The sequence below is a fragment of the Myotis yumanensis genome, unplaced genomic scaffold (assembly GCF_028538775.1).
Source record: "Myotis yumanensis isolate MYYU_CA2020_CCGP unplaced genomic scaffold, mMyoYum1.0.hap1 SCAF_5, whole genome shotgun sequence".
NCBI lineage: Eukaryota > Metazoa > Chordata > Mammalia > Chiroptera > Vespertilionidae > Myotis > Myotis yumanensis.
The window spans coordinates 38,037,337-38,060,490 of NW_027223756.1; the positions used below are offsets into that span (position 1 = coordinate 38,037,337).

At 54.8% G+C, this 23,154-nt stretch overlaps 1 protein-coding gene across 1 annotated transcript; it reads left to right on the forward strand.

Moving 5' to 3' along the window:
* Positions 1-1,344: 1,344 nt before the first annotated feature.
* Positions 1,345-11,814, forward strand: FGFR4 (fibroblast growth factor receptor 4). Its single transcript, XM_070415094.1, has 18 exons — positions 1,345-1,428; positions 4,009-4,151; positions 4,813-5,076; positions 5,164-5,235; positions 5,351-5,517; positions 5,998-6,121; positions 6,651-6,841; positions 6,963-7,101; positions 7,429-7,622; positions 7,724-7,869; positions 7,958-8,079; positions 9,281-9,391; positions 9,475-9,665; positions 10,023-10,145; positions 10,225-10,295; positions 10,530-10,667; positions 10,940-11,045; positions 11,144-11,814. The coding sequence occupies exons 2-18, from the start codon at positions 4,043-4,045 to the stop codon at positions 11,288-11,290; spliced, it is 2,415 nt and encodes an 804-aa protein (XP_070271195.1). The 5' UTR covers positions 1,345-1,428; positions 4,009-4,042; the 3' UTR covers positions 11,291-11,814.
* Positions 11,815-23,154: the final 11,340 nt, after the last annotated feature.

Consider the following 23,154-nt stretch of genomic DNA (forward strand, 5'->3'; position numbering starts at 1 on the left):
CAACAAATGGATGTCTCTCTCTCTCAAATCAATTTTTTAAAAAGATTTTTTAAAGATATTAAGAAACCCTGATTGGTTTGGCTCAGTAGATAGAGCGTTGGACCTGCGGACTGAAGAGTCTCAGGTTTGATTCCAGTCAAAGAGCACATGCAAGGGTTGCTGGCTCGATCCCCAGTAGGGGGCATGCAGGAGGCAACCTATAAATGTTTCTCTCTCATCATTGATGTTTCTATCTCTCTCTCCCTCTCCCTTCCTCTCACACACACATATATATTAAGAAAAATATAGCAGGTCCTAAATAATCATAGCTAGCATTACAAAGCAAGTGCTCTATGTCAAGCAGTGTTCTAAGATTTACACATACCAGCATGTCTACTTTTTGCAACCACTTCTTGGGGATGATACATTATCATTATACCTGTTTTGCTGAGGAGAACATGAAGATACAGATGGAGTAACTTGCCAGAGCCATGTGTGATGAGATTGAGCCCTGCAATCTGTACTCTGAATCACTTCACCACGACCACCACCTCCCCGCCCACACCCCACCCCTCACTCAGTATCTTTCTCCATGCTCAAAGAAGAGAAGACCTGAAGAGGAACCTAGTGAGTCCAAAGGGCTTCTTCTGAGGAAGGGAGCTGAGACCTAAGACTGAGATGGAACTAACCAGACCTAGAGAGAAAAAATCTTTTCTGGAAGCAGGAACCACAAGTGCAAAAGTAGGGTGGGCACAAGGAAGAAATGGAGATGCGCCCAGGGGCAGGTCCTGCCTAGCATCTTTAAAGGAAGCTATTGGAAACTTTGAAAGGGGTGGTTGTGATTGGCACAGTCAACCACAAAATACATAAGGAGTCAGGGTGTATTTTACTATCACCCGGAAGGTTGTGCAGAGACTGGATGGGGATGGGGGCAGAGGCAGTGTGCTAGCCACCACAAGGCGACTACGCAGAAGACGGAGGAGCCAGGCTGGGCCAAGATCTGCAGAGGCGAGCGGGTGAGAACTGCAGGGTCTTGTTCCGGAGGGGTGTCGAGCAGGAGATGGACAGCAAGGACCAGACTGGAACTTCGAAGTCTGGCCTGAATGGGGCAAAAGAGGCGGAGTCTGAGGGGGTGTACTGCAGGCTGGGCGGGGCCTTTGGGATTAGGCTGATCCGTCGGTCGCTCAGCGCTATGGGTTCAGGAACTGGTCTCCAGGTGGGTGGGATTCTGCGCCACTCGCAGCCACGCGGCTGTCAGGACAGCAGGTCCAGGAGGGGCCGGGCCCGAGGTGGGCGGGGCGCTGGGCCGCCCGGCTCCACGCGGCTTTCGCGAGCGCATTCCCAGCTCTCCGGCCCCAGGCGGAGGAGCGCCCTGGCTGAGTCCTCGGTCCCCGCCTGGCTAGGGGATCGGCCTGGCAGGAGCTAGAACCAGGGACACAGAAGACCCAGGTGAGCCAGGACCCTGTGCCGGGAGCTGTCCCGCGGAGGCTCCAGGTGTACCGGGACCCGATGCGGACCCTGGCTGCGCTCCCAGCCGCCAGGGGGCGAGCGGCGATGGAGCTCCGGGAGCTGCCTCATCCCTGCAATGGGGACCCGGGCGTCCGCTCGGCAGGGTGGTTGGAGGGGGGCGGTAAATCAGTAACCCGCAGTGCACACAGGGCCTTTTGTCCCGCTCCGTCCAAAGAGCACCCTGGCCGCGGAGCTGGTTACTCATTGCCCACCCGGGCGGGGGCGGACAGGCTGTCTCTGCTGCTCCTCCTGGGGACCCGCCGACTTGCACCTCCCCCCAGGGTGGCGGAGTAGGGGTGAAGGAGGAAGAGCTCGCTGATCCTCAGCTGCTGGAGTGTCTGCGCGCCCCGAGTGGAGATGAGAAAGCTGAGGCTCGAAGAGGTGCAGTCATATGCCCAGGGTCCCCCAGCGCTTGAGTGCGGGAGGTTGGCAGCGAACCCTGGACTACCTGGTGCCAGAGTCGGGCACTGCGGTCCCCTGTCCGCTTGTGACCATGCTAAGGACCCTGGGGTGATGAGGTCAGGGTAGCCTGAAGGTGAAAATATAACGTCCCCAACCGGAGCTGTGAACCCAGAGAGCTGAGCTCTCTACAGAAGTGAGGGTGGGGGATTTTACCAGGAGGGGCACAGAAGCGGGGTGGGCACAGAGAGAGTGGCATCTGAGCCAGGTGGAGAAGAGAAATGGGACACAGAGGTCAAGAGACAAGATGTGCCCAGTTTTGAAAGCCAGTGGCTTCAGTGCTGAAGGTACTGAAAGGGCAGACTGTGCAACCTGAGTGGCCCAGGCTGGGAGGGAGGCCTAGGATGCTGTACAGTGTGGACTGGATCCCGCTGGGCACAGGCAGCCATTAAGGACTTGTAAGCTGATGAGGAGGGGGTTGACATGGCAGCCTTGTAATTTTTAAAGCCTGCTGAAGAATGGAGGCTGGGGAGCCCAGGGAGATGTTTGCAAAGGCCCACGCTACAGATGACTATGGCCTGCCCTGAGTCCAGGAAGCGGAGGTGGGATAGACTGGAGAAGGATTGAGAAGGCAGAATGGACTGGCAATGGGGCAGGGGTGAGGTGAGGAGATGAACAGAGCTGATGCTCCAGCTGCAGGGGCAACCCAGGGAAGAGGGAAATAATGGCTTTGCCCAGGACAAGCCAAGTGCCCCCTGCCTCAGAGCCAGAGCTGGACAGGGCTGTGGCTGAAGAGAGAAGGTGTGGTGGGCTTCCTGGGCAAGGTAGACCCAGAGACACCAGTACCCCCAACTGTCACCCAGCCCCAGGTAATAGCCAGTGGGTCTCCAGGTGTGCTGGTCACCCTCTTCCCCTGCCCTAGCTGACGCTCAGTTTTGAGTGCTCCTTTGAGGGTAAGGAGACATCCTTGGCGGCATTTGGAAGAGGATAATCAGATGGGGTGGGTGTGTGCATCACACCTGACAGGACCTGGGGGTGCCTGGTGGAGGGCAGATCCTGGGTGACAATTACAGGGAGGGGATGGGGAAGGAGACCATTCCAACATTCTGTGTGCCCAGCCCCTACACATATTCTCTCTTTTTAAGAAAAATATATTTTATTGATTTTTTATAGAGAGGAAGGGAGAGAGATAGAGAGTTAGAAACATCTATCAGCTGCCTCCTGCACACCCCCTACTGGGGATGTGCCCGCAACCAAGGTACATGCCCTTGACCAGAATCGAACCTGGGACCCTTCAGTCTGCAGGCCAATGCACTATCCACCGAGCCAAACTGCTTAGGTCTACGTACATTCTCTTTTATCCTCAAAGCAGTCCTGTGCGGCCAGCGACCCAGACATGGCCAGGGACAAGCAAGTTGGTAAGAGCTTGGATTTGAGCTTGGCTCTGTCAGACACCAGAGTCTACATTCTTTACAAGAGCCTGCATTGTCTCAGATGGAATTGTGGGGACACAAAAAGCAGAGATATTCCCAGGGTGCAGTTCTGGTTCAGAAGAAGGAAGAACTGCTGGCCATGGAGTGTGCTGCCTTGTTAGTAGTAAGCGCCCTGCTACTGGAGGTATCCAAAGCTGGTCATGGAAATGTCAGCAATGCTAATGAGGAGTGGGGATCAGATCAGATAGCATCCAGATGCTGAAGTTTGGCCTTGTATTATATTTCAGATTTTGGTTTTTTTTGCTCTTCAGAAATAAATGCATTTATTCAGCAAAAAATAAATCATGTGTGCTAAGAGTGAGCAGAAGATATGTTTCCATTCTCTGCTTGCCTCCAAGGAAAGAATCCCAAAACTGCCCTTGCTGTGAACTCGTGCCAAGGTCTCAGCAGGACCAGTGCAGAGTAGGAAGCCCCACCCACCCCCACCCCCCCTTGCACAACCTACTGTGCGGCAGCCTTGGGCTCTGCAACAGCAGACCAGCTTCCAGTCTGCCCTGCTGCTGCCTGGCGGTGGGGGGGCTTGGAAGTGGCCAGCCATTTCCTGTCTCAGTTTCCTCATCTGCAAAATAAGGGAATAGCACCACCAAGGTGCACATTAAGCAGGAACTCTTCTCCCTCCCTATTTCAGGAAGGCCACAGGCGGAAAGCCCAGCCTGGGCCCCATGAGCAACAGGAAGAAGATGCAGTTGCTGCTGGTCCTGTTGGGGGTCCTCCTGAGAGCACTCTGGGCTCCAGCTTTGTCCTTTGAGACCTCTGAGGAAATGGAGCTGGGTATGACCTCTAAGGTGGGAGAGGGTGGCAGGGGTGGGAAGAGTTGGCACCAAGAGGGGGCTGAGCAAAGCTGGAGAGAATCCTGGCCCAGGCCCTGGGGAGGTGGCAGCAGGTGGCAACCATTGAGACTCAGTGTCTGGCTCCCAGAAAGCATCCACCTATCTCTGTGTCCACGAAAGAGGACTGGCCTTGCAGGGCCCAGGGCCCTGAGCTGGGCTGCAGAGCTGGTGGTGAGCCCCTTGGATGTGTGTGTGTGTGTGTTCTGTGCAGTGTGTGTGTGGCTTGGGAGGCCCAGGCCTCATGTGTGGTGTATGCACCGGGAGGGTATTATGCCTTGGAGTGGTGTGATGTGTGTCCTGTAGCATGCGCCTTGTGTGTGCGCGTGCGTGTGTGTGTGTGTGTGTGTGTGTGTGTGTGTTGGACAGTGTCATGTTCAGCCCAGTAGGTGTGCTACTCACCGTGTGTGTGATATGCATCAGAGGCATGGCCTTACCTCTGCATGTAGCATCTAGAGCATGTGGTTGTGTGTATGTTGAGGGGCAGTAGGTGTCCAGCATGTGTCTGATGTGCTCATGCCCTGCATGTGCAGCATGTTCTATCTATGTGGGGGCTGCCTCAACTGGGGCTGCAGGGCTCATTGACCTCTGCCCTTGGCCCACAGAGCCCTGCCTGGCCCCCAGCCCGGAGCAGCCAGAACAGGAGCTGACGGTGGTCCTTGGGCAGCCTGTGCAGTTATGCTGTGGGAAGGCTGAGCGTGGTGGCCACTGGTACAAAGAGGGCATTCGCCTTGCACCTGCTGGCCGGGTACGAGGCTGGAGGGGCCGCTTGGAGATCGCCAGCTTCCTACCCGAGGATGTTGGGCACTACCTCTGCCTAGCACGAGGCTCCATGTTCGTCCTGCACAATGTCACCTTGGTTATGGATGGTAAGGGGGTCTGGCAGGGGCTAAGGGGTGCCTAGGGAGAGACTCTCCTGTCCTGGCCTCATATATCTCCCTCTATCTCTGACATAGACTCCTCGACCTCCAGCAATGGTGATGAGGAACACAATGGCCCTTCAAATAGGCATGTTTACCCACAGCATGGTCAGTATAAGTCCTCAAGGACTCATTTCCCTACCTCCCAGCTGCTCCCTGAGAAGAGACCTGTGTGGAAGCAGGTAGTCACCCTGGGGGCACTAAGTTCTTCCTTCCCCTCCAGCACCCTACTGGACACACCCCCAGCGCATGGAGAAGAAACTGCATGCAGTGCCTGCTGGGAACACCGTCAAGTTCCGCTGTCCAGCAGCAGGAAACCCCACGCCCACCATCCGCTGGCTCAAAGACGGACAGGACTTTCATGGGGAGCATCGCATTGGAGGCGTTCGGGTGAGTCTCCGGGTTCCAAGGCCACCTGCTCCCCCACCGGCCCCCTCATACCTATAAACCAACCCCCAGTTCCTTCTTGAATAAAGAAGGCCACTGTGTGGCCCCAGAAGAAGCACTAGGCTGTGGACTTGGACAGCTCTGGTTCAAGTTCCCACTCCGCCACCCTCTGGCAAGTGACTTAGCCTCTCGAGCGACTCCATTTCTAAGGGAGGAAGGATCCCTGACCAGCATCCGTAAGTTTGGGCAGCTCATTCTCATGGTCAGACCCTGCAAGGTCAGCTCCAGGCTGTAATGAGGAAACTGAGGCTCAGAGGGCAAAGACTGGCAAAGGTGGCACAGCTAAAACTCAGGGCTCAGGCATTTCTTGGAGTCTTCTTCTTTGTCCCAAAGCCCCTGGCCTTGCCCTCTCCCTCTCTCCCACCCTACTCCCCTCAGGGGCATGGGTTAGTGGCCCCTCGTGGACACTTCCCCTCCCCACAGCTGCGCCATCAGCACTGGAGCCTGGTGATGGAAAGCGTGGTGCCGTCAGATCGTGGCACATACACCTGCCTTGTGGAGAATCCGGTGGGCAGCATCCACTACAGCTATCTGCTGGACGTGCTGGGTGAGCGGAGGGGCAAGCGAGGCAGTGTGGGGGGTGGAAGCCCAGAATTTGCCCTCAGTTAGAGCCCAGTCTGGCAGGCAACATGGACTGAGTCTTAGATGAGTCACTCAAACTGTTTCAAGTGTGCTGGTGGGCGTGAGGGGCATACAGAGGGTAACGTGGGCTCGGAGGAGCAGAGATTAGCCAAGAAGAAAAGTAGGGAAGACATTGAGGCGGAGGGCACGGGCTCAGTAAAGGCCTTCAGTGTAAAGACTATAATGCATTTGTGGGGAGATGTATGCCTGGGGTGTGGCATTTCCATGGGGAGCCAGGCCATGAAGGGTTCTGAATGCGAGGCTGAGAAATTGTCCTTGACCCCAAAGACAATGGGGAGGTATGGAAGGTTTAAGCGGGGTAAGCAGAAGACAGACAAGGTCTGAGCTGCATATCAGGAAGGTCTCTCCCTTGAGCTGGGGAAGTTGGAGGCAGGTGACCAGGGTGCTTCTGTGGGTGCCGCTGGTCAGGCTTGACGGCCTGGCCCGGCCCCCAGAGCGGTCCCCGCACCGGCCCATCCTGCAGGCAGGGCTCCCGGCCAACACCACAGCGGTAGTGGGCAGTGACGTGGAGCTGCTATGCAAGGTGTACAGTGACGCCCAGCCTCACATCCAATGGCTGAAGCACATTGTCATCAACGGCAGCAACTTCGGTGCCGACGGCTTTCCTTATGTGCAAGTCTTGAAGGTCCAGCCCCTGCGGTGCCCGAGCCTTCCCTACCCTTCTCCCATGGTGGGGAGGGTGATTGCCAGCTCCCTTCCTGGCCCCGGGCCCTGCTGTGACCCCTGAATGTGTCTCCCATCCCCAGACAACAGACATCAATAGCTCAGAGGTAGAGGTCCTATACCTTCGTAACGTGTCGGCCGAGGACGCAGGCGAGTACACCTGTCTGGCAGGCAACTCCATTGGCCTCTCCTACCAGTCGGCCTGGCTCACTGTGCTGCCAGGTGAGCACCTGAGGTGGCCAGGAGAGGCTTCAGGGTCCGACTCTGATCCAGCAGTGGGCTGTGACCTGCGGGTGGACATTACCCCTTGGCCTGTGGGATCTAAGCTCGGGACATGGCGCGTGGTTTTGTGTTGGATTCTGCATGTAGCAGACCCTCTGCATGTCAACATGTGACTGTCGGTGGGACCCAGGACTATGTGGGACTGAGTATAATTACAGTTTTCTTGGTGTGTGCATCCGTGTGTGGCGGGAGCTGTGAGGGCCTGAGTTAGAGGGTATAGGGCCAGCCATCTGACCACTGACTGGTCAGTTATGTGTCTGTGGACAGAGGAGGACCTCACATGGACAGCAACAGCGCCCGATGCCAGGTACACAGACATCATCCTGTACACGTCGGGCTCTCTGGTGTTAGTGGTGCTCCTGCTGCTGGCCGGCCTGTATCGCCGACAGGTGCTCCACGGTCGGCACTCCCGGCAGCCCGCCACGGTGCAGAAGCTGTCCCGCTTCCCTCTGGCCCGACAGGTACTATGCATCCCCGCCCCCGTGTCCCATAGTGAGACTCTCGGCCTGCCACCTCACCACAGCTCCGTGCCAGCAGGCCAACCAACTCTCCCACTTTGCAGTTCTCCCTGGAGTCAGGCTCCTCAGCCAAGTCAAGCTCGTCCCTGGTGCGGGGCGTCCGTCTTTCCTCCAGTGGCCCCCCCTTGCTTGCTGGCCTCGTGAGTCTAGACCTCCCTCTGGACCCACAGTGGGAGTTCCCCCGGGACAGGTATGCTGTGCAGCGTGAGGGTGTGGATGCAGGCTCCAGGCAGGAAGGACGCCCGGATGGTTGAGACCTCAGCTTTCTTGATTTCTAGGCTGGTGCTTGGGAAGCCCCTGGGCGAGGGCTGCTTTGGGCAGGTGGTGCGTGCAGAGGCCTTAGGCATGGACCCGGCCCAGCCTGACCAAACCAGCACCGTGGCCGTCAAGATGCTCAAGGGTGAGTGTGGCGGCCTGGGGGAGGTACTGTGGCCTTGGGACTAACGGAAGGAGCTCATAGTGCTATCAGGTGAGCACTGGGGACCAGGAGAGGCTGTCGGATCCCACCCTTGGGCCTGAGGCCCAACTCTGCTACTGACTCTGACAAGTCACTTCTGAGCCTCAGTTTCCTCACATGTCCCTACCTCAGGGCCCTAGGTTCATAAAAATTCCTGATGCATAAAATCTTACCCTTTGGGATGATGGTGACTATAAGGATTTGGGGTAACTGGGGTTTACTATCCCCTGTCTGCCCTGACCCTATGTAAGCTTTGGCCTCAAGTAACCTTGTCAGCTGTGTAGGACACCACCTCATTCTCCTCAAGCCACACCCTCGGCCTCCCCCAGGGCCCTTCCCAGGTCTGTCCTGTTGTTTCTACCACTTAAGAACAGCCTTTCTGCTCAAATTCAGTCCCAGACTCCAAGCAGGAGCCCCAAGGTGCCTAGGCCACTCCTGGAATCTACCACAGGGGCCTCTCACTGCTGTCTCCCAGGCCCCTCTACCAGAGTGGCCCAAACCACTGTTCTGTTCTCCGCCCCCTAACCCCCAGCTCCTCTCTGCACAGCTGGGGCCACCTGGCACTTTCCCGGAGGCAGAGATTGAGAAATGTGCATTGCGAGGTCTGGTGGGGAGGGTATGTCATTGGCCCAGGGCCACGGGTCAGCCCTGAGGGCCCGCCCCTGCTCCACAGCCTTCTTCCAGGCCTCCCCTAGCTGTGCCCCACTGGCGGCTCCCTGAATTCCCAGGCCAGATGGACACCAGGCCCTGGTCAGACAGACCTCAGGGCGCCAGCCTGCTTTCCGCCCCCAGGAGCTCTCACCCCATTCAGGGACTAATGCCAAGCCCTGCAGACAAGCTTCCTTCCTGTTCAAAGCTCTTCCCCCTCTCCTGTTTCCTGGCCCCTCACCGGCAGGCCTACTTCTTTTAGATCCTTGATTCTTGTTGCATCCTCACAACTGCTCTGAGAGGTAGGGCATGATACGGTATCCCATCTCACACAAGAGGATCCCGGGGTTCAGAGAGGTTAGGTGACTTTATCAAGGCTACGCAGCCTAGTGGGGACTCAGTCCCAGACCTTCTTGACTCCTGGTCCAGCGCTTCATGTCCTCTCCCCCACCCTACAGCCTGCCCTGTGTAGTCACCCTGGCTGTCGCCCTTGCAGACAACGCCTCTGACAAGGACTTGGCAGATCTGGTCTCTGAGATGGAAGTGATGAAGCTGATCGGTCAACACAAAAATATTATTAACCTGCTGGGTGTCTGCACCCAAGAAGGTGGGGTGAGGTGGGCCCAGGGTGGGGGCGGTTGTGGCGGGAGCGCAGCCTCGGCAGCCTCCCTGTCTCCCTCGCCTTTGCAGGCCCCCTGTACGTGATTGTGGAGTGTGCTGCCAAGGGAAACCTGCGGGAGTTCCTGCGGGCCCGGCGCCCCCCGGGCCCCGATCTCAGCCCCGATGGGCCTCGGAGCAGCGAGGGGCCACTCTCCTTCCCTGCCCTGGTCTCCTGCGCCTACCAGGTGGCCCGAGGCATGCAGTACCTGGAGTCTCGAAAGGTGAGGGCAGTAGCAGCACTCCGGGCCACTGCCGACTGTTCCATCTCCATATCTTTATGACCCTGGCATTCAATGTCTCCAACTTCTCCCTCTCTCTCCTTTCTCATTACTCTAAGTCTTTCTGTATGTAGATTTCAGTGCCTGCCCCATTCCGTCCTCACATACTCCCTAACCATAGGCAGGGCAGGGAAAGAGGGAACACATGAGAGAACGTGAGGGCCCTGAAGTTGGACTGCTCAGGTCTGCCCTCTGCATCCTGACTTCCTCATCTGCAAAATGGGTGATGATCCTACCCACCAAGGTTACCGTGAGATGCTATGTGTCCTAATAAGCCTAAGTCCCCTGCCCTGTCCCCAGTGCATCCACCGAGACCTGGCTGCCCGTAACGTGCTGGTGACAGAGGACAATGTGATGAAGATCGCTGACTTTGGACTGGCCCGAGGCGTCCACCACATTGACTACTACAAGAAAACCAGCAACGTGAGGGGGGCAGGGCAGAGCTGGGGGAGGGGGAAGGACCTGTGGGACTGGCACCAATGCCTCCTCCTCTCCCTCCCAGGGCCGCCTGCCTGTCAAGTGGATGGCACCGGAGGCCTTGTTTGACCGAGTCTACACACACCAGAGTGATGTGTGAGTCCTGGATGCTGGGGTCCTGAGTGTCTGCCAGGATCCTTGTCCTACCCCACAGAAAAGGCAAAGCGTTTGCCCAAGGTTTCATAGCCCTGGGACCTGAGTTGAACCAAACTCCAAAAAAAGCTCCTACCCCCACCCCCGCTTGGTGAATTATGCCCACGGGGCCCCCCATCCCAGCCCCAGGAGCAGGGAGCGAAGCTGTGCCCTGCTGAGCCCTGCTTCTGCCTCCAGGTGGTCATTCGGGATCCTGCTGTGGGAGATCTTCACCCTTGGGGGCTCCCCATACCCTGGCATCCCCGTGGAGGAACTGTTCTCACTGCTGCGGGAGGGGCATCGGATGGACCGGCCCCCGAACTGCCCTCCAGAGCTGTGAGGCCATGCCCTACTCTCCCCCATTTCCAGTCCTCATCCTCTGCTCTGACTTGGCCTCGGGGTCTGGCCCCGGGGAGGGATCAGCACCAACTCCCTGTGACTGCCACCTCCTCGCCCAGGCCCAGTGGGGAGGTCCTGGCTTCTGTGCCCTTTCACCCACCCCTCACTAGACCCCGCCCCTTCCCAACCTTCCCTGCCCACCCACAAGGGCCATGAGTTCCTCCCTTCACTCAGGCCTGTGGGTGCCTCTGACCCTGCCCACCTCTCAGGTATGGGCTGATGCGTGAGTGCTGGCATGCGGCGCCCTCTCAGAGGCCCACTTTCAAGCAGCTGGTGGAGGCACTGGACAAGGTCCTGCTGGCCATCTCTGAGGAGGTACTCCTCCTCTCCCGTCCCGTGACCACCCTCTGCCCACTCCCCTTTGGGCTTTAAATGAGCTGACTATCAGGGCTGACCAGCACTGTTCCCCGCAGTACCTGGACCTCCGCCTGACCTTTGGACCCTACTCCCCAGCCGGTGGGGACGCCAGCAGCACCTGCTCCTCCAGTGACTCTGTCTTCAGCCATGACCCCCTGCCACTGGGGCCCAGTTCCTTCCCCTGTCCTGGGGTGCAGACTTGAGCAGGAGCAGGAGGTTGTACAGGCAGGACATCCAGCAGCCTGGGGCCTCCTGGCTCTGTTGCAGCCTGGTGGTGCTTGATCTTGGCAGCCCCAGTCCAACTTCAGGGTCCTGTCCAAGGTCTCTGGTTTTGCTTTGGGGAGGTCTGTCCCTGGTCCTGGGGTCCCTAGTTGAGGCTTCCGGCTCTGGCCTTGGGTTCCCAACTCAGAGTTCAACCCTAGTCTCAAGGCCCAGCCTTGCCCTGGGAGTCATGGCCCGAGCATTCTAATAGCCTGAATATAGGACTCTGCTTGGCATCCTGGGCCTTGACACTTGATCCTGATTTCAGGGGTTTGGCTGAACCTGGCTGCAGAGCCTGGAACCTCCCTGCTTCCCTACACCAAGAGAGATCTTGGGCCTCTGAACCCCCTTGTCCCAGGTCGCCCCCCACTTCCCCTTTGCTGCTTGTCCCAGCATCTTGGTGGAAGGAGCTTGGCCCCTGTGCTCCTAGCTAACGCTGGAAGCCTGCCGAAAACACAGAAGCAAATGGCCTTTTATAAATTATTATTTTGAAATAAATCTCCTTGTGCCTGATGTGTGCCTTGGATCCCGGATGGAGGGGGGAAAGGGTGGAGGGATCCCCAAGCCGGGGGCTCTGCCTAGGTGACAGACTGACAGGGCTCTGTGCCAGGCCTTGGGTCCACGTCCACCTCCAGCTGCCTCGGGGTGGACCTCTGTCTTGGTCTGTTTCTCACCGGCACCATCTTGTGTATGTGATGGTGTGAACGGGCGCTGTGGGCAGAGGAGTCCACACAGCACCATCCACGGGGCAGGACTCCCGTACCCTGTGCACATGCGTGACCTGGGGCTGTTGCCAAGGGAGCTGGCAGTGCCCCTCCCCCATCTGCTCAGCATTAACCAAGCTGACAGTTAACACAGCATGAAAGCCCAAAACCCAACTTCGAGGCTGCCGCCTGCTCCCACGCTCTGCCGCTCAGGCTGGGAGCTTGGGCTGTGCTGCCCCGCCTGCCCTGGCCAGTCTCCCCAGCAGCAGCTGGTTGCCGTCCTCCCTGCTGGACTGCAGCTGTTCCTGCCTGCCCGGTCCTCCCCTAGAGAGCCCTCAAGGCCCTGTTCTCAGATGCCCTTGGGGGGAGGGAGTAGAGAGGCTCAGCTTCCCAGGGCTCTGAGCCTAGAACCTTCCTCAGTCCATCCCAAGGGTTACTGCTGCTGCTCTCCAGCCGCTGAACCATGGGATGAGGGTGCCTGACCCGGGGCCTGGCTTCCTCTCTTGCCCTGTCCTGACACAGGACTGTCCAGAATTTGGTGCTGGAAGACTGAGCAGCACCTCATGGCCATGGTTCTTTCCTACTCTGGGTCTCCTCATGCCCCATCCGTGCCTCTCTGAGTCACTATGTCCCAAACTGAACTACTCATTTCCCCCCAAAACTATCTCCTCCAGGGGCCTCCCTCTCGGAGAAAGCACAGACCAGGAGCCGCGGAAGCACCCCAACCCCCTTCCCGAAGGAGGTGGAAACACAGTGGGAGGTTCAAGGCCTGACGCTTCCAGTACCCAAGGCCAGTGCTGTCACTTCGCCAATGGTCACTTCCTTCGCTCGTTTGAGAGGGGGCTCCTGCCCTGCATGCCTCTCTGGGCTTAGGTTTAGGATGAGCAGAGGCTTGGTGAGCACAGGTGTGGGGAGGACACCACGCAGAGTTCGTGGGTATTTCAGTGAGAACTAGTGCTTGGGCTTTGCAGCAGCCTGAGGTCCCCTTTGCAGCCCAAGGTCCCCTTCACTCGCATTCCCCTGCAGGCGGCTCCAGTGGCAGGTTCCTAAAGCAACTCTTGGCTTATGCACCTCCTGCACTCAAGAAGCCAAGTTCCTGGAGCCCCCAAACTTTCTGATTGAGCCCCACCTCCAGACTGAAGTCTCCCCCGGGCTGTCACTGATCAGTGACTATGTCCTTCATCAACCAACCAGTCACAGGAGAGCCTGGAGGGAAAGTGTGGGTTGGGGTAGTGTGTAAAAACAAGTGGGTAAGAGATGAGAGTCCCCATTTTCTACTTCCTCACCAGGAACCCACTGCCCTCTCAAACTCAACCACCCACCACTCTCCCTCACCACAGCCTCACCAGATAGACCATTCTTCCCATTTAATGGTAGAGAAACTGAGGGATGTCGCAGCCCAGGGTTACAAGGATGGTGCTCCAAAGGAGCTGAGTTGAACCCTCCCACCCCATCCCAGGTTCCCGGTGGGTCCTGCGCACATGGGAGACCTGAGCCAGGTCACTCAGAGTGACGGGGCAGCTGCTGCCTGGTAGGTTCCAGGGGCCAAGAGGAGCCTGGCTGCTGCCCACCCTGTACCCCCTCCCTGCCCACCTCCCTGGCAGGCACACACTTGCTAGGGCCCTTCCACATTCCTGATGTCGCATGTAAGAGTGAGACAGATGCTGCTAATTCCCGTGCAAGCTCGGCTGCCTCCTCTCCCCGCCCCCAAGCCTGCTCTGGGCAGCACCGCAGCAGCTGGAGCCTGGGCCCCTTGGTCAGTCTGGGTTCGGAGTGGTCTAGCCTGTGACACTGGCCTCGGGAGCCTGTAGAAGAAGCATTAGTCACTCTGGACTTTGCCACTTGCAATGTATCAGTCAGGGTTCTGATGAGAGCATCAGATAGGCAGCCACTGCTATCTGGGAGCCAGAGTCCAGGGACAGGAGGCTGCTGGTAGGGAAGGTCAGGTGGTCACAGCATGGAAGGGGGGCTGCTATGACCGAAATTACCCTCTGAGCCTGAAACACAGGAATGCTGCCACGCCTGGAGAGTGGTTTTAAGTGCTCTGTCAACAACTGGGATTAGGAGGGAATGGCCTCAGGGCCGGGCTGCCAGGATCTTATTCCCTCCTCAAGGCAGCCCCAACAGAAAGGCATTCTTGTCCTGCTGCCCAGATAAGGACAACTGAGGCTCAGGAGGAGGAAGTGACTGGGCCGGGGTTGCACAGGAGAAAGTGGGAGAGTCGGTGCCTCTGACCAGGGGCCCTGTCCTACCGCAGAGCTCATTCCTGCAGCCCCAGTCACCTGGCCTTTCCAAGGACCAGGGGAGCTGGGTTTGCAAAAGCGGGACATCTGTTCATGGAGTGTCCACACTCAGGGTGAATGGACATTCAGGAGGCCCAAGCACAGCTGTGCCGGGCCCAGTATTTGGGGCTCCAGCCCACGGCCTTTGGTTCCTGCCACCTCAGGGCCTTCACGGGGTGGGCTGTTCCTTCTGGGGCACACTCCTCTCCCCTCACCTGGCTAAGCTCTCCCTCTCCTCACCTTTTAAAAAAATGTATGTTTTTATTGATATTTTTTACAGAGAAGATAGAAATATCGATGATAGAGAAACATTGATCGGCTGCCTCCTGCAGGCCCCCTACTGGGGATCGAGCCCACAACCCGGGCATTGCCCTCACCAGGAATTGAATCAGCAACCTCTTGGTGCATGGGATGATGCTCAATCCACTGAGCCACGCTCTCCTCACCTTTTAAGTGTCACGCAAACCTCATTTCTCGGGGTGCCCTCCCTAGGACCCCTCCCAGGTTGGACCCCTCTGCAGGCTGAGACCTCTATTCAGAGATGCTTTCACAGTCTCCTTCTTGCAAATACAGCACAGAAAGCCAGCACTGCGTGGATGGATTTTGAATCAGTCCTGAAAGCTCAGCAGGTTTCCAAGTCTCCTGGAGGCCCTGGACTGCTGGTCTCACCCTAGAATCTCTTATTGGGTAGGTTTGAGGCGGAGCCTGAAAACTTTCAGGGAGAATAGCTGCTGGCCTGGGGGCCACACTTTGGGAACCAGGGTTTTTATAGAGGTGTCGCATGTTCGAGGTTGAAACAACTCAACAAAAACTCCAATGTCACAAAAGGTTTTCAATGAAAACCAACCCCCCAGTATGAACTCTCTTGGCTTCCCAAGGGAAGCTGCCCCCATTTTCTGAGTCTCCCCCTCCTCCGCTTTATAGCCCTAGATCCAGTTGAGTGGTTACTGTCCTTGTCCCCCAAATCCCCACCCAGGGCCACACCTGGCAGAACTGAGGGGCAGTAAAGTGTTGAATGAAGAGATGAAGGAGACCCATTCCCAGGTACAGACGCACCCAGGTGTGCACACTCAGCCACACTGCCTGCCTCTTCCCACACTCCAGACTCACAGTGGGATGGGAGACCCCCCCTCCCCCAGCCCTCCACCTGCTGTAGGATTTGGCCTAATCCCGAAGGGAGGCAGCTGCAGCTCTCTCTGGGGGAGAAGGCTCCCCTCCGAAGGAAATCTCCTTTTATTCTCTTGCTGCCGAAATCTGACCTTCCTTGGCACCTGGGCCCCACAGCTGGGGCCCGTCCCCAAGAAGTGACTGAGGAGGAGGCGTGAAATCACCAACAGCTGAACTCACCCAGTCTTCCCCCCATATCCCCTCCAAATCGGTGGCTGCTCACATTCCACGGTGCCAGCCCCTTCCGGCCCCCCAGTGCCAGGTGCAAATGCTGATACTTTGGGCCCAGCCTGACCTGGCCTTACTGATCTCACCAGCTGACTCTTAGGGTACCACTAGGGGCTCCCCTCAGCTCCCCAGGCCACACTTGTACCCTTCAGGTCTCCGCTCAGTTATCCCCTCCTCCAAGAAGGCCAGTCTGACCTCCAGGCACAGCGTAGGCATGCCACCTCCATGCGTGACTGGAAGGACCCATTTATGTCTCCCCATCCCACTCAGGGCAGGGGCCTCAGGCTTCATCCCTAAGAATGCAAGCCCTGTCAGTGCAGAGAGGGCCACACTAAGGCTTGTCAAATGACTACGTGATCTGGTAAGGGGGACGATGAGGCCCCTTCCTCCCACAGCTGAGGCTCCTAGGAAATCAGGTTCCAGAAGCAGAGAGTTGGCTGGCGGGGCTGAAACAGTGAGACACATATTGGGCATCACTACTCTAGAACCTTCAAAGAGGGGTAGCTCTTGCATCTTGGGGGGGTGGGGGGGACAGAGATTGTTATTATCACGGGGGACCCACTGCATATGCTGAGGGGTTTTTCCAACACAGCCGAGCTTCTGACCCCTTCAGCAACCCCTGAAGACCTAAATGATGGGTGGCCTGGAATTCTGTATTCTCTCTCTCTTTTTTTTTTTTTTTTTTTGGTCTGGAATTTTCTAGAGCAGCACTGTCTAATAGAACTTTCTCTGGTGATGAAAATGTTCTATATCTGTGCTGTCCAAGACAGTAGCCACTAGCCACATGTAGTAGCTATAGCACTTGAACTGTGGCTCGTGCAACTGAGGAATTAATTATTATAATAAATTTACATATTAATTTAAAGGGCTGTGTATTGACAGAACAACTCTAGAGCTTTTACAAAGAGGCTGCTCAGAGTGCAATGGCAGGGAATTCTCTCCAATTCACACCACCGAGGTGAAAATTCAAGCTACAAGCAGAGTGCATGGTGCACAGTGCACTCTCACCTGTGTCAGATTTGTGCCTGAGGATATAGAGATGCAATCACTTGGGCAGGTGGCCACAGAGGTTGCTTCTGGGGAGAACTAGGTGACAGGGGTCAGAGAGGGAGGGAACCTTTGTTTCTTTTTATTTTTGAACCTGGTACATGCATTACTTATTTACAAAAATTGAAAAATTTTTCCGGAAATAATATCAGAGAAGAAAAAGATTCCCTCTGAGTATACACCAGCTTCCAAAGCTTCCTGGCCCCAAAACCTCAGGCTGCCCCAGAGCCAGCTTTGGAGCCTCTGACCGAGCACCCTCCACACAGCCAAACAGTCCTCCTGCCTATTCCACACACCAACCGAAACTAGAACCCAGGCCTGCGGGCTAAGCCTGCGCTGGTCCCTGCTCACTCGCAAACTCCCTGCACACCCCTCCCCCATCTAGTCTCCAGCCCTAGTGGCCTTCCTGTTTTTCCACCATCCTGAGCTCAGGCAAACCTCAGGGCCTTAGCACTTGTAGGTCCCTGCCTGCCTGGAATGCTAGTCCCTGGTTCTTCTGGCTGCGTGTCAGACTGTCAGGTATTGTTGCCATAAGCATGTCTGCTGTGAACATCTTGGTCCCAAGCATTTTCACCACAAGAATTTTAGCCCCCCAACTAATTGGCCTTAACAACTGGTTGACAGTTCGATTTACATTCGGCAGACAATGTATTGAAGCTAATTTGTCAGTTTGGTTTCATCCTCATGAGGAAGTTCTCGCCCCTTCACTTCCATTTTTATATTATGTCATATTTTATCATCAGAGGCCTGATGAACGAAATTCATGCAAGGGTAGGCCTTCACAGCCCCCGCTGCCGGGGCCTTGGCAGCCCCACCCCCTACCCGCACCCACCTTGGCCTGGCACTGCCCGCGTCTGTTGCCACACACCCCCAGTTCCCCCGTTCCGCGGAGTCCCCCGGTTGATCGCCCTGCAGAGGGTGGCCTGGTCCTCCCTCTACGGGGCGATCGTGGGGCGATGGCAGGACCCCTGACCAATCACATTGCACCCACCTTGGTTGACCTGGTGCAGGTGCGTGTCATAGTGTGGTCATCCCTATGGTCGTACTGCTGTTCTGCCGTTCGGTCGATTTGCATATTATGCTTTTATTATTATAGATAAATCTTAGCCCTCATAATGGTCTATATAGTGAGGACTAGACCTGGTGGTCTTAAAATAGTGGATGATAAGGACTAAGAATAAAGCCAGATTGCAAAGCTCCTTGTCAAGCCAGAATGAATACTACTAGAAAATGATAACATACCAATTTGCAGGTCGTTAGGTAAGCACAGTCATCCCCCCCGCCCCCCCCCCCCCCACACACACACACACACTCAACACTCAACCCAGCTATGGGCTACTAATTCACAAGTCTTCAGAGAGTGCTAATTATCGATTCTTTAGTTGGAAACTGACACCTCGATTAACAAAGGACAAGGATGAAAAGTGCCAGTGCCTTCCTAAAGGAGGAGACAAATCAACAAGCAAAAAAAAAAAAAAAATGTATACTATGAATGAATACTTCAAAGACGATGTATTTAAAGTTTTTGCCATAAAGTCTTTCTTTTTCTCAAATATATATATATATACATATATATATATATAGTCTATTATTAAATAGGATTTTTGAATTATTTTTTAAAATTTTGTTTTATTGCTTAAAGTATTACAAAGAGTATTACATATGTCTCCTCCCCCCCCACTTGACATTCCCCCAGCCTCCCCTACCCCCCAATGTCTTATGTCCATTGGTTATGCTTATATGCATGCATACAAGTCCTTCGGTTGATCTCTTATCCCCTCAAATATATTTTTATTGATTTCAGAGAGGAAGGGAGAGAGAGAGAGATAGAAACATCAATGATGAGAGAGAATCATTTACTGGCTGCCTCCTTCCTGCACGCCCCCCATTGAGGATAGAGCCTGCATGTGCCCTGACCGGGAATTGAACCGTGACTGGTTCATAGGTCAACACACTCAACCACTGAGTTATACCTGCCGGGCTAATGTCTCTCTTTTTAAATTTGTTTTTCTTACTTTATCTTTTCAGAAAGATTGCCTTATGGCCAATTAGTTGTGTGGCAAACATGTATGTTTACAGCAAAGATGCTTATGGCAAATTTATCTAGAACATGTCAGGACAAAGGTCACCTCCTCAGAGTAGCCTCCCCTGACCACCCTGGCTAAAGTCCTCCCTCTGTCATTCCATATTTTAGCCTCTTGTTTGTTCTCCTCTGTAATTACCTTGTTTGTTCACTCTTCACCGGCTGCCATCCCACTAGAGGGTGAGCTCTGAGAGGTCAAGAGGTTGTCCTGTCCGCAGTTGTGCCTTGAATGTACTCCACAGATATTCACGGAACAAATATATGTTGAATGAACTTCCCAAATTCAAAATTCAAATCCCAGGCTGGTGAGCTGACCTCAAAGAGGCTCCCAAACGCTGTAGAAACTGGGACAGTGCCCCCCAAACATACCGAAGCGTATTTAATGAACCCTGCAGTGTCCGCAGAGGGACAGTCAACCCCTCACCTCCTCTGCCCTGCAGCCTGGCCCTATGTGGAGCTGGGAACCCAGAGGGGGCTTGGGACTGTCCCTGCCCTTAAAGTCCTTCAGGCTCAGGGTGCCTGCTTGTAAACAGCACTCCCCCACACTGGGTTGAGGACAGCATGGGGCACAAGGGGCCAATATCTAAGGAAGGCCAGCAAATCCATTTAAAAAAGACAGACACCTCCAAACAACACAGAGAGGATATGATGAGGTAATTGGCCGACCAAGGAAACCTAGAGGTTAACAAACATATGAGGAGATTCTAAAACTCAAAAATAATGCAAGAGCCCTATGACCGGACAGGGGTGGGAACTGTCTAATGCCGGTTTGGCTCAGTGGATAGAGCGTTGGCCTGTGGACTCAAGGATCCCGGGTTCGATTCCAGTCAGGGGCACATGCCCGGGTTGCGGGGTCAATCCCCAACGCGGAGTGTTCAGGAGGCAGCCGATCGATGGTTCTCTCTCATCATTGATGTTTCTATCTCTCCCTCTTCTTTCTTCTCTGAAATCAATAAAAATATTTAAAAATAAATAAATAAAGCAAGAGATGCTCTCACTTTGCACTTAGACAGGCAAAAGTTAAAAAGCTAGAGAATGAATCCAGGAGTCACGGGGCTATGGGGGGCCTTCCTGGACTGTGGGCACAGCCATCCCGGAGCCATCTGGCAGCTTTCAGCTAATTACTGTATATAAACACATGTCCTCTGATCTAGCAATTTTGCCCTGAATCTCCCCTCACCCCCCAATTCCTCACATATGACCAGGCAGGGAAAGTTGTGGGAGGGGTTTGAGGCAATCAGCAGTTCACTGGGAAGTGGATAGATAACATGTATGGAGGACCCAATGGACAAATAGTATATACACACATGGAGAGACCTCAGACTCCAAGTGCTGAGTGGAAGCATAAGAAATGGAATGGCAGAACCGGTTTGGCTCAGTGGATAGAGCGTTGGCCTTCGGACTCAGGGGTCCCAGGTTCGATTCCGGTCAAGGGCATGTACCTTGGTTGCGGGCACATCCCCACTGGGGGGCGTGCAGGAGGCAGCTGATCAATCTCTCTCATCAATGTTTCTGGCTCTCTATCCCTCTCCCTTCTTCTCTGTAAAAAATCAATAAAATATATTAAAAAAAAAAAAAAAGAAATGGAATGAGCCCTGGCCGGTTTGGTTCAGTGGATAAAGCATCAGCCTGCAGACTCAAGGGTCCCAGGTTCGATTCCGGTCAAGGGCACGTACCTTGGTTGAGGGCACATCCTCGGTGGGGAATGTGCAGGAGGCAGCTGATAGATGTTTCTCTCTCGTCGACGTTTCTAACTCTCTATTCCTCTCCCTTCCTCTCTGTAAAAATTCAATAAAATATATATTTTTTAAAAGAATGGAATGAGCTCTAAAGCATAAATTCATTTGCATGAAAGAAATTATGACAGCCCTGGCTGGCATGGCTCAGTGGTTGAGCATCTACCTATGAACCTGGAGGTCACAGTTCGATTCCCTGTCGGGGCACATGCCTGGGTTTCGAGCTCAATCTCCAGTGTGAGGCATGTAGGAGGCAGCTGATCATTGATTCTCTCTCATCATTGATGTTTCTATCTCTCTCTCCCTCTCCCTGCCTCTCCAAAATCACAAAAAAAATAAGTTTTTTAAATCAACCAATGAATGAATAAATAAGTGGAACAACAAATCTCTCTCTCTCTCTCTCTCTCTCTCTCTCTCTCTCTAAATAATAAATAAGCAAATGCCCAGAAAAGTGCTGACTAGAATTAAACATAGGCTCTAAAGTTCTGTTGGCTGCAGCTCTGAGTGTCTACAATGGGAACTGATCCTGATCTGGCTCAGGGAAGGGTTCCATGGAGAAGTGACATTTGAGTTGAAGGAGGGGAGCACTTGGTCTTGTGATGAGTGGGAGGAAAAGCATTTCAGGCAGAGGGAACAGATTCTGCAAAGGTCTGGAGGCAGGCAGGAATGGGGAGAATTTGAGGCATTCCAATCTGGCCACGGGGACAGTGCACTACAATACAGCATAAGGGAGTCCATGGCGCCAGATGAAGTCACCGCACAGTGAGCCTCCAGGTTGCAGGATTTCATCCTTAAGGGCATGAAGAAACCAGAGAGTGGGGGCAGATGTGGGGAGACGGACAAGGGGACTGTTGCCGCGTCTGGGAACTGGGACAGCACTCCCAGTAACTGTGGTAGGAAGGATAGGAAGGTGGTCAAGAACTTGCAGGTGAGAAGGGGCCAAGACTTGGGTGACCAGGCGGAGTCCATGCGAATGCTTTAGAGATTGGAGGAAGGGTGCATGGAGGGCAGGGCAGATACTGGTGAAAATTTCAGTCCCTCAGATGTGCTCTGCTAGACCCTGACTCTCTCACCACCCTAACAGTCCTTGTACCTTGCATCCAAACCACCCCTAATCCCTGTCCCTTAGCCTCTTCCTCTCCTTTTCCTCACCCACCTCTTCTTTCCTCTCTGGTCTTTTCCTATGCATCATAGCACCCTGGGAGGGGTCTCCAGCTCAGGGAGCTGAGTGGAGGGGACACATTGGGGTGATGGTGCCACCTCCTGGCAGCCACAAGAAGTGCAGCACCCCACTTCAGCCACATGTGAAGTGGGGGTGGGGGCCTTGGGCTGTACCCATAGAGGTTTCAGGTGGGAAACCTGTGGAGAGATGTCTTCCCCTGCTGGTGGTGACCTGACCAGGTCATTCCTGGAGAACTGTTCAGTTCTGGGTGCTCTCTTTTTCAGAGTGATGCTGATAAGCCCTTCCTCACCTACCCAGTTGAATAGATGATGGGCAAAACTACTGTAATTACCCCCACCCCTAAAAACCTTCCCGCAGCCCTCAGAATTGGCTCCAAACTCCTTAGCACAGCACACAAGAATTTAGCCTGAGCTGAGGGAAGGGAGTGGGGGAAGAAGGGGGTCCTAATATAAGGTGACAGGAGAAGATGTGACCTTGGGTGGTGGGCACACTTTGATGCAATATACAGATCTTGTAACTTAGAAACCCACACCTGAAACCTATGTGCTCATGTTGACCAATGTCACCCCAATCAATTTAATAAAGAAAAAAAGAAAGAATTTAGCCCTAGCCTTAGGCATGCTTCGTTCTCTTTAGTTTCAATCCTTCCCTTCGCCTTCCCCCTCCCTGCAACGTGTGCACTCCCATCCCTTTGCATAGGCTGCTCTCTTTTCCGGGAACACTCTCCCACTCCCTGTTGGTTTTCCAAACTCCCACTCCTCTTTCAGGTCTCAAACCCCCCGTCCCCCAGGACGAAACCTTCCAGCACCTCAGCATTAACTAGGCAAAGAGAGGAGTGCTTCAGGCAGTGGGGACAGCATGTGCAAAGGCTTAAGATGCCTTCAAGGAGGAGACCATAAACCAGAGAGGTTGACAGAACTCTCAGGGCTGCAGCAACAGACCCACGCAGCTCACAGGCTCTTGTGAGGGGTGAGTCCCCAATGAGCAACAACATTTCCTGCAGCAAGGCTGCCAAGTGAGAAAAGCACTGAAGAGGCTGGGGTGGGCACAGGGCAGAACAGGCAAGGGTTACATAGATGAGAGATGATGGAGTTTGGATCCCTGAGCCCGGGCTCTAGCCTCCCTGAGGGGGCCGAGCTTACTCCAGTGTCCTCCACACCCTCCTCACTTCTCATCCCCTGGTGTTAGGTCCCCAGTCGCTGCCTGCCCCTCAAAGCCAGCACCTGTGCCTGGTGGGAGCTGCCATCTCATTTTAGAAGAGGACAGAATGCTTGGGTTCAAAGTTGTTAAGTCAGTCGTGAGTGACAGGTGGGATTTGAACCTAGGTCTGTGTGCCTCACCCACCATGCTAGGTGTCCTAGCAGTTACAGGCAGGG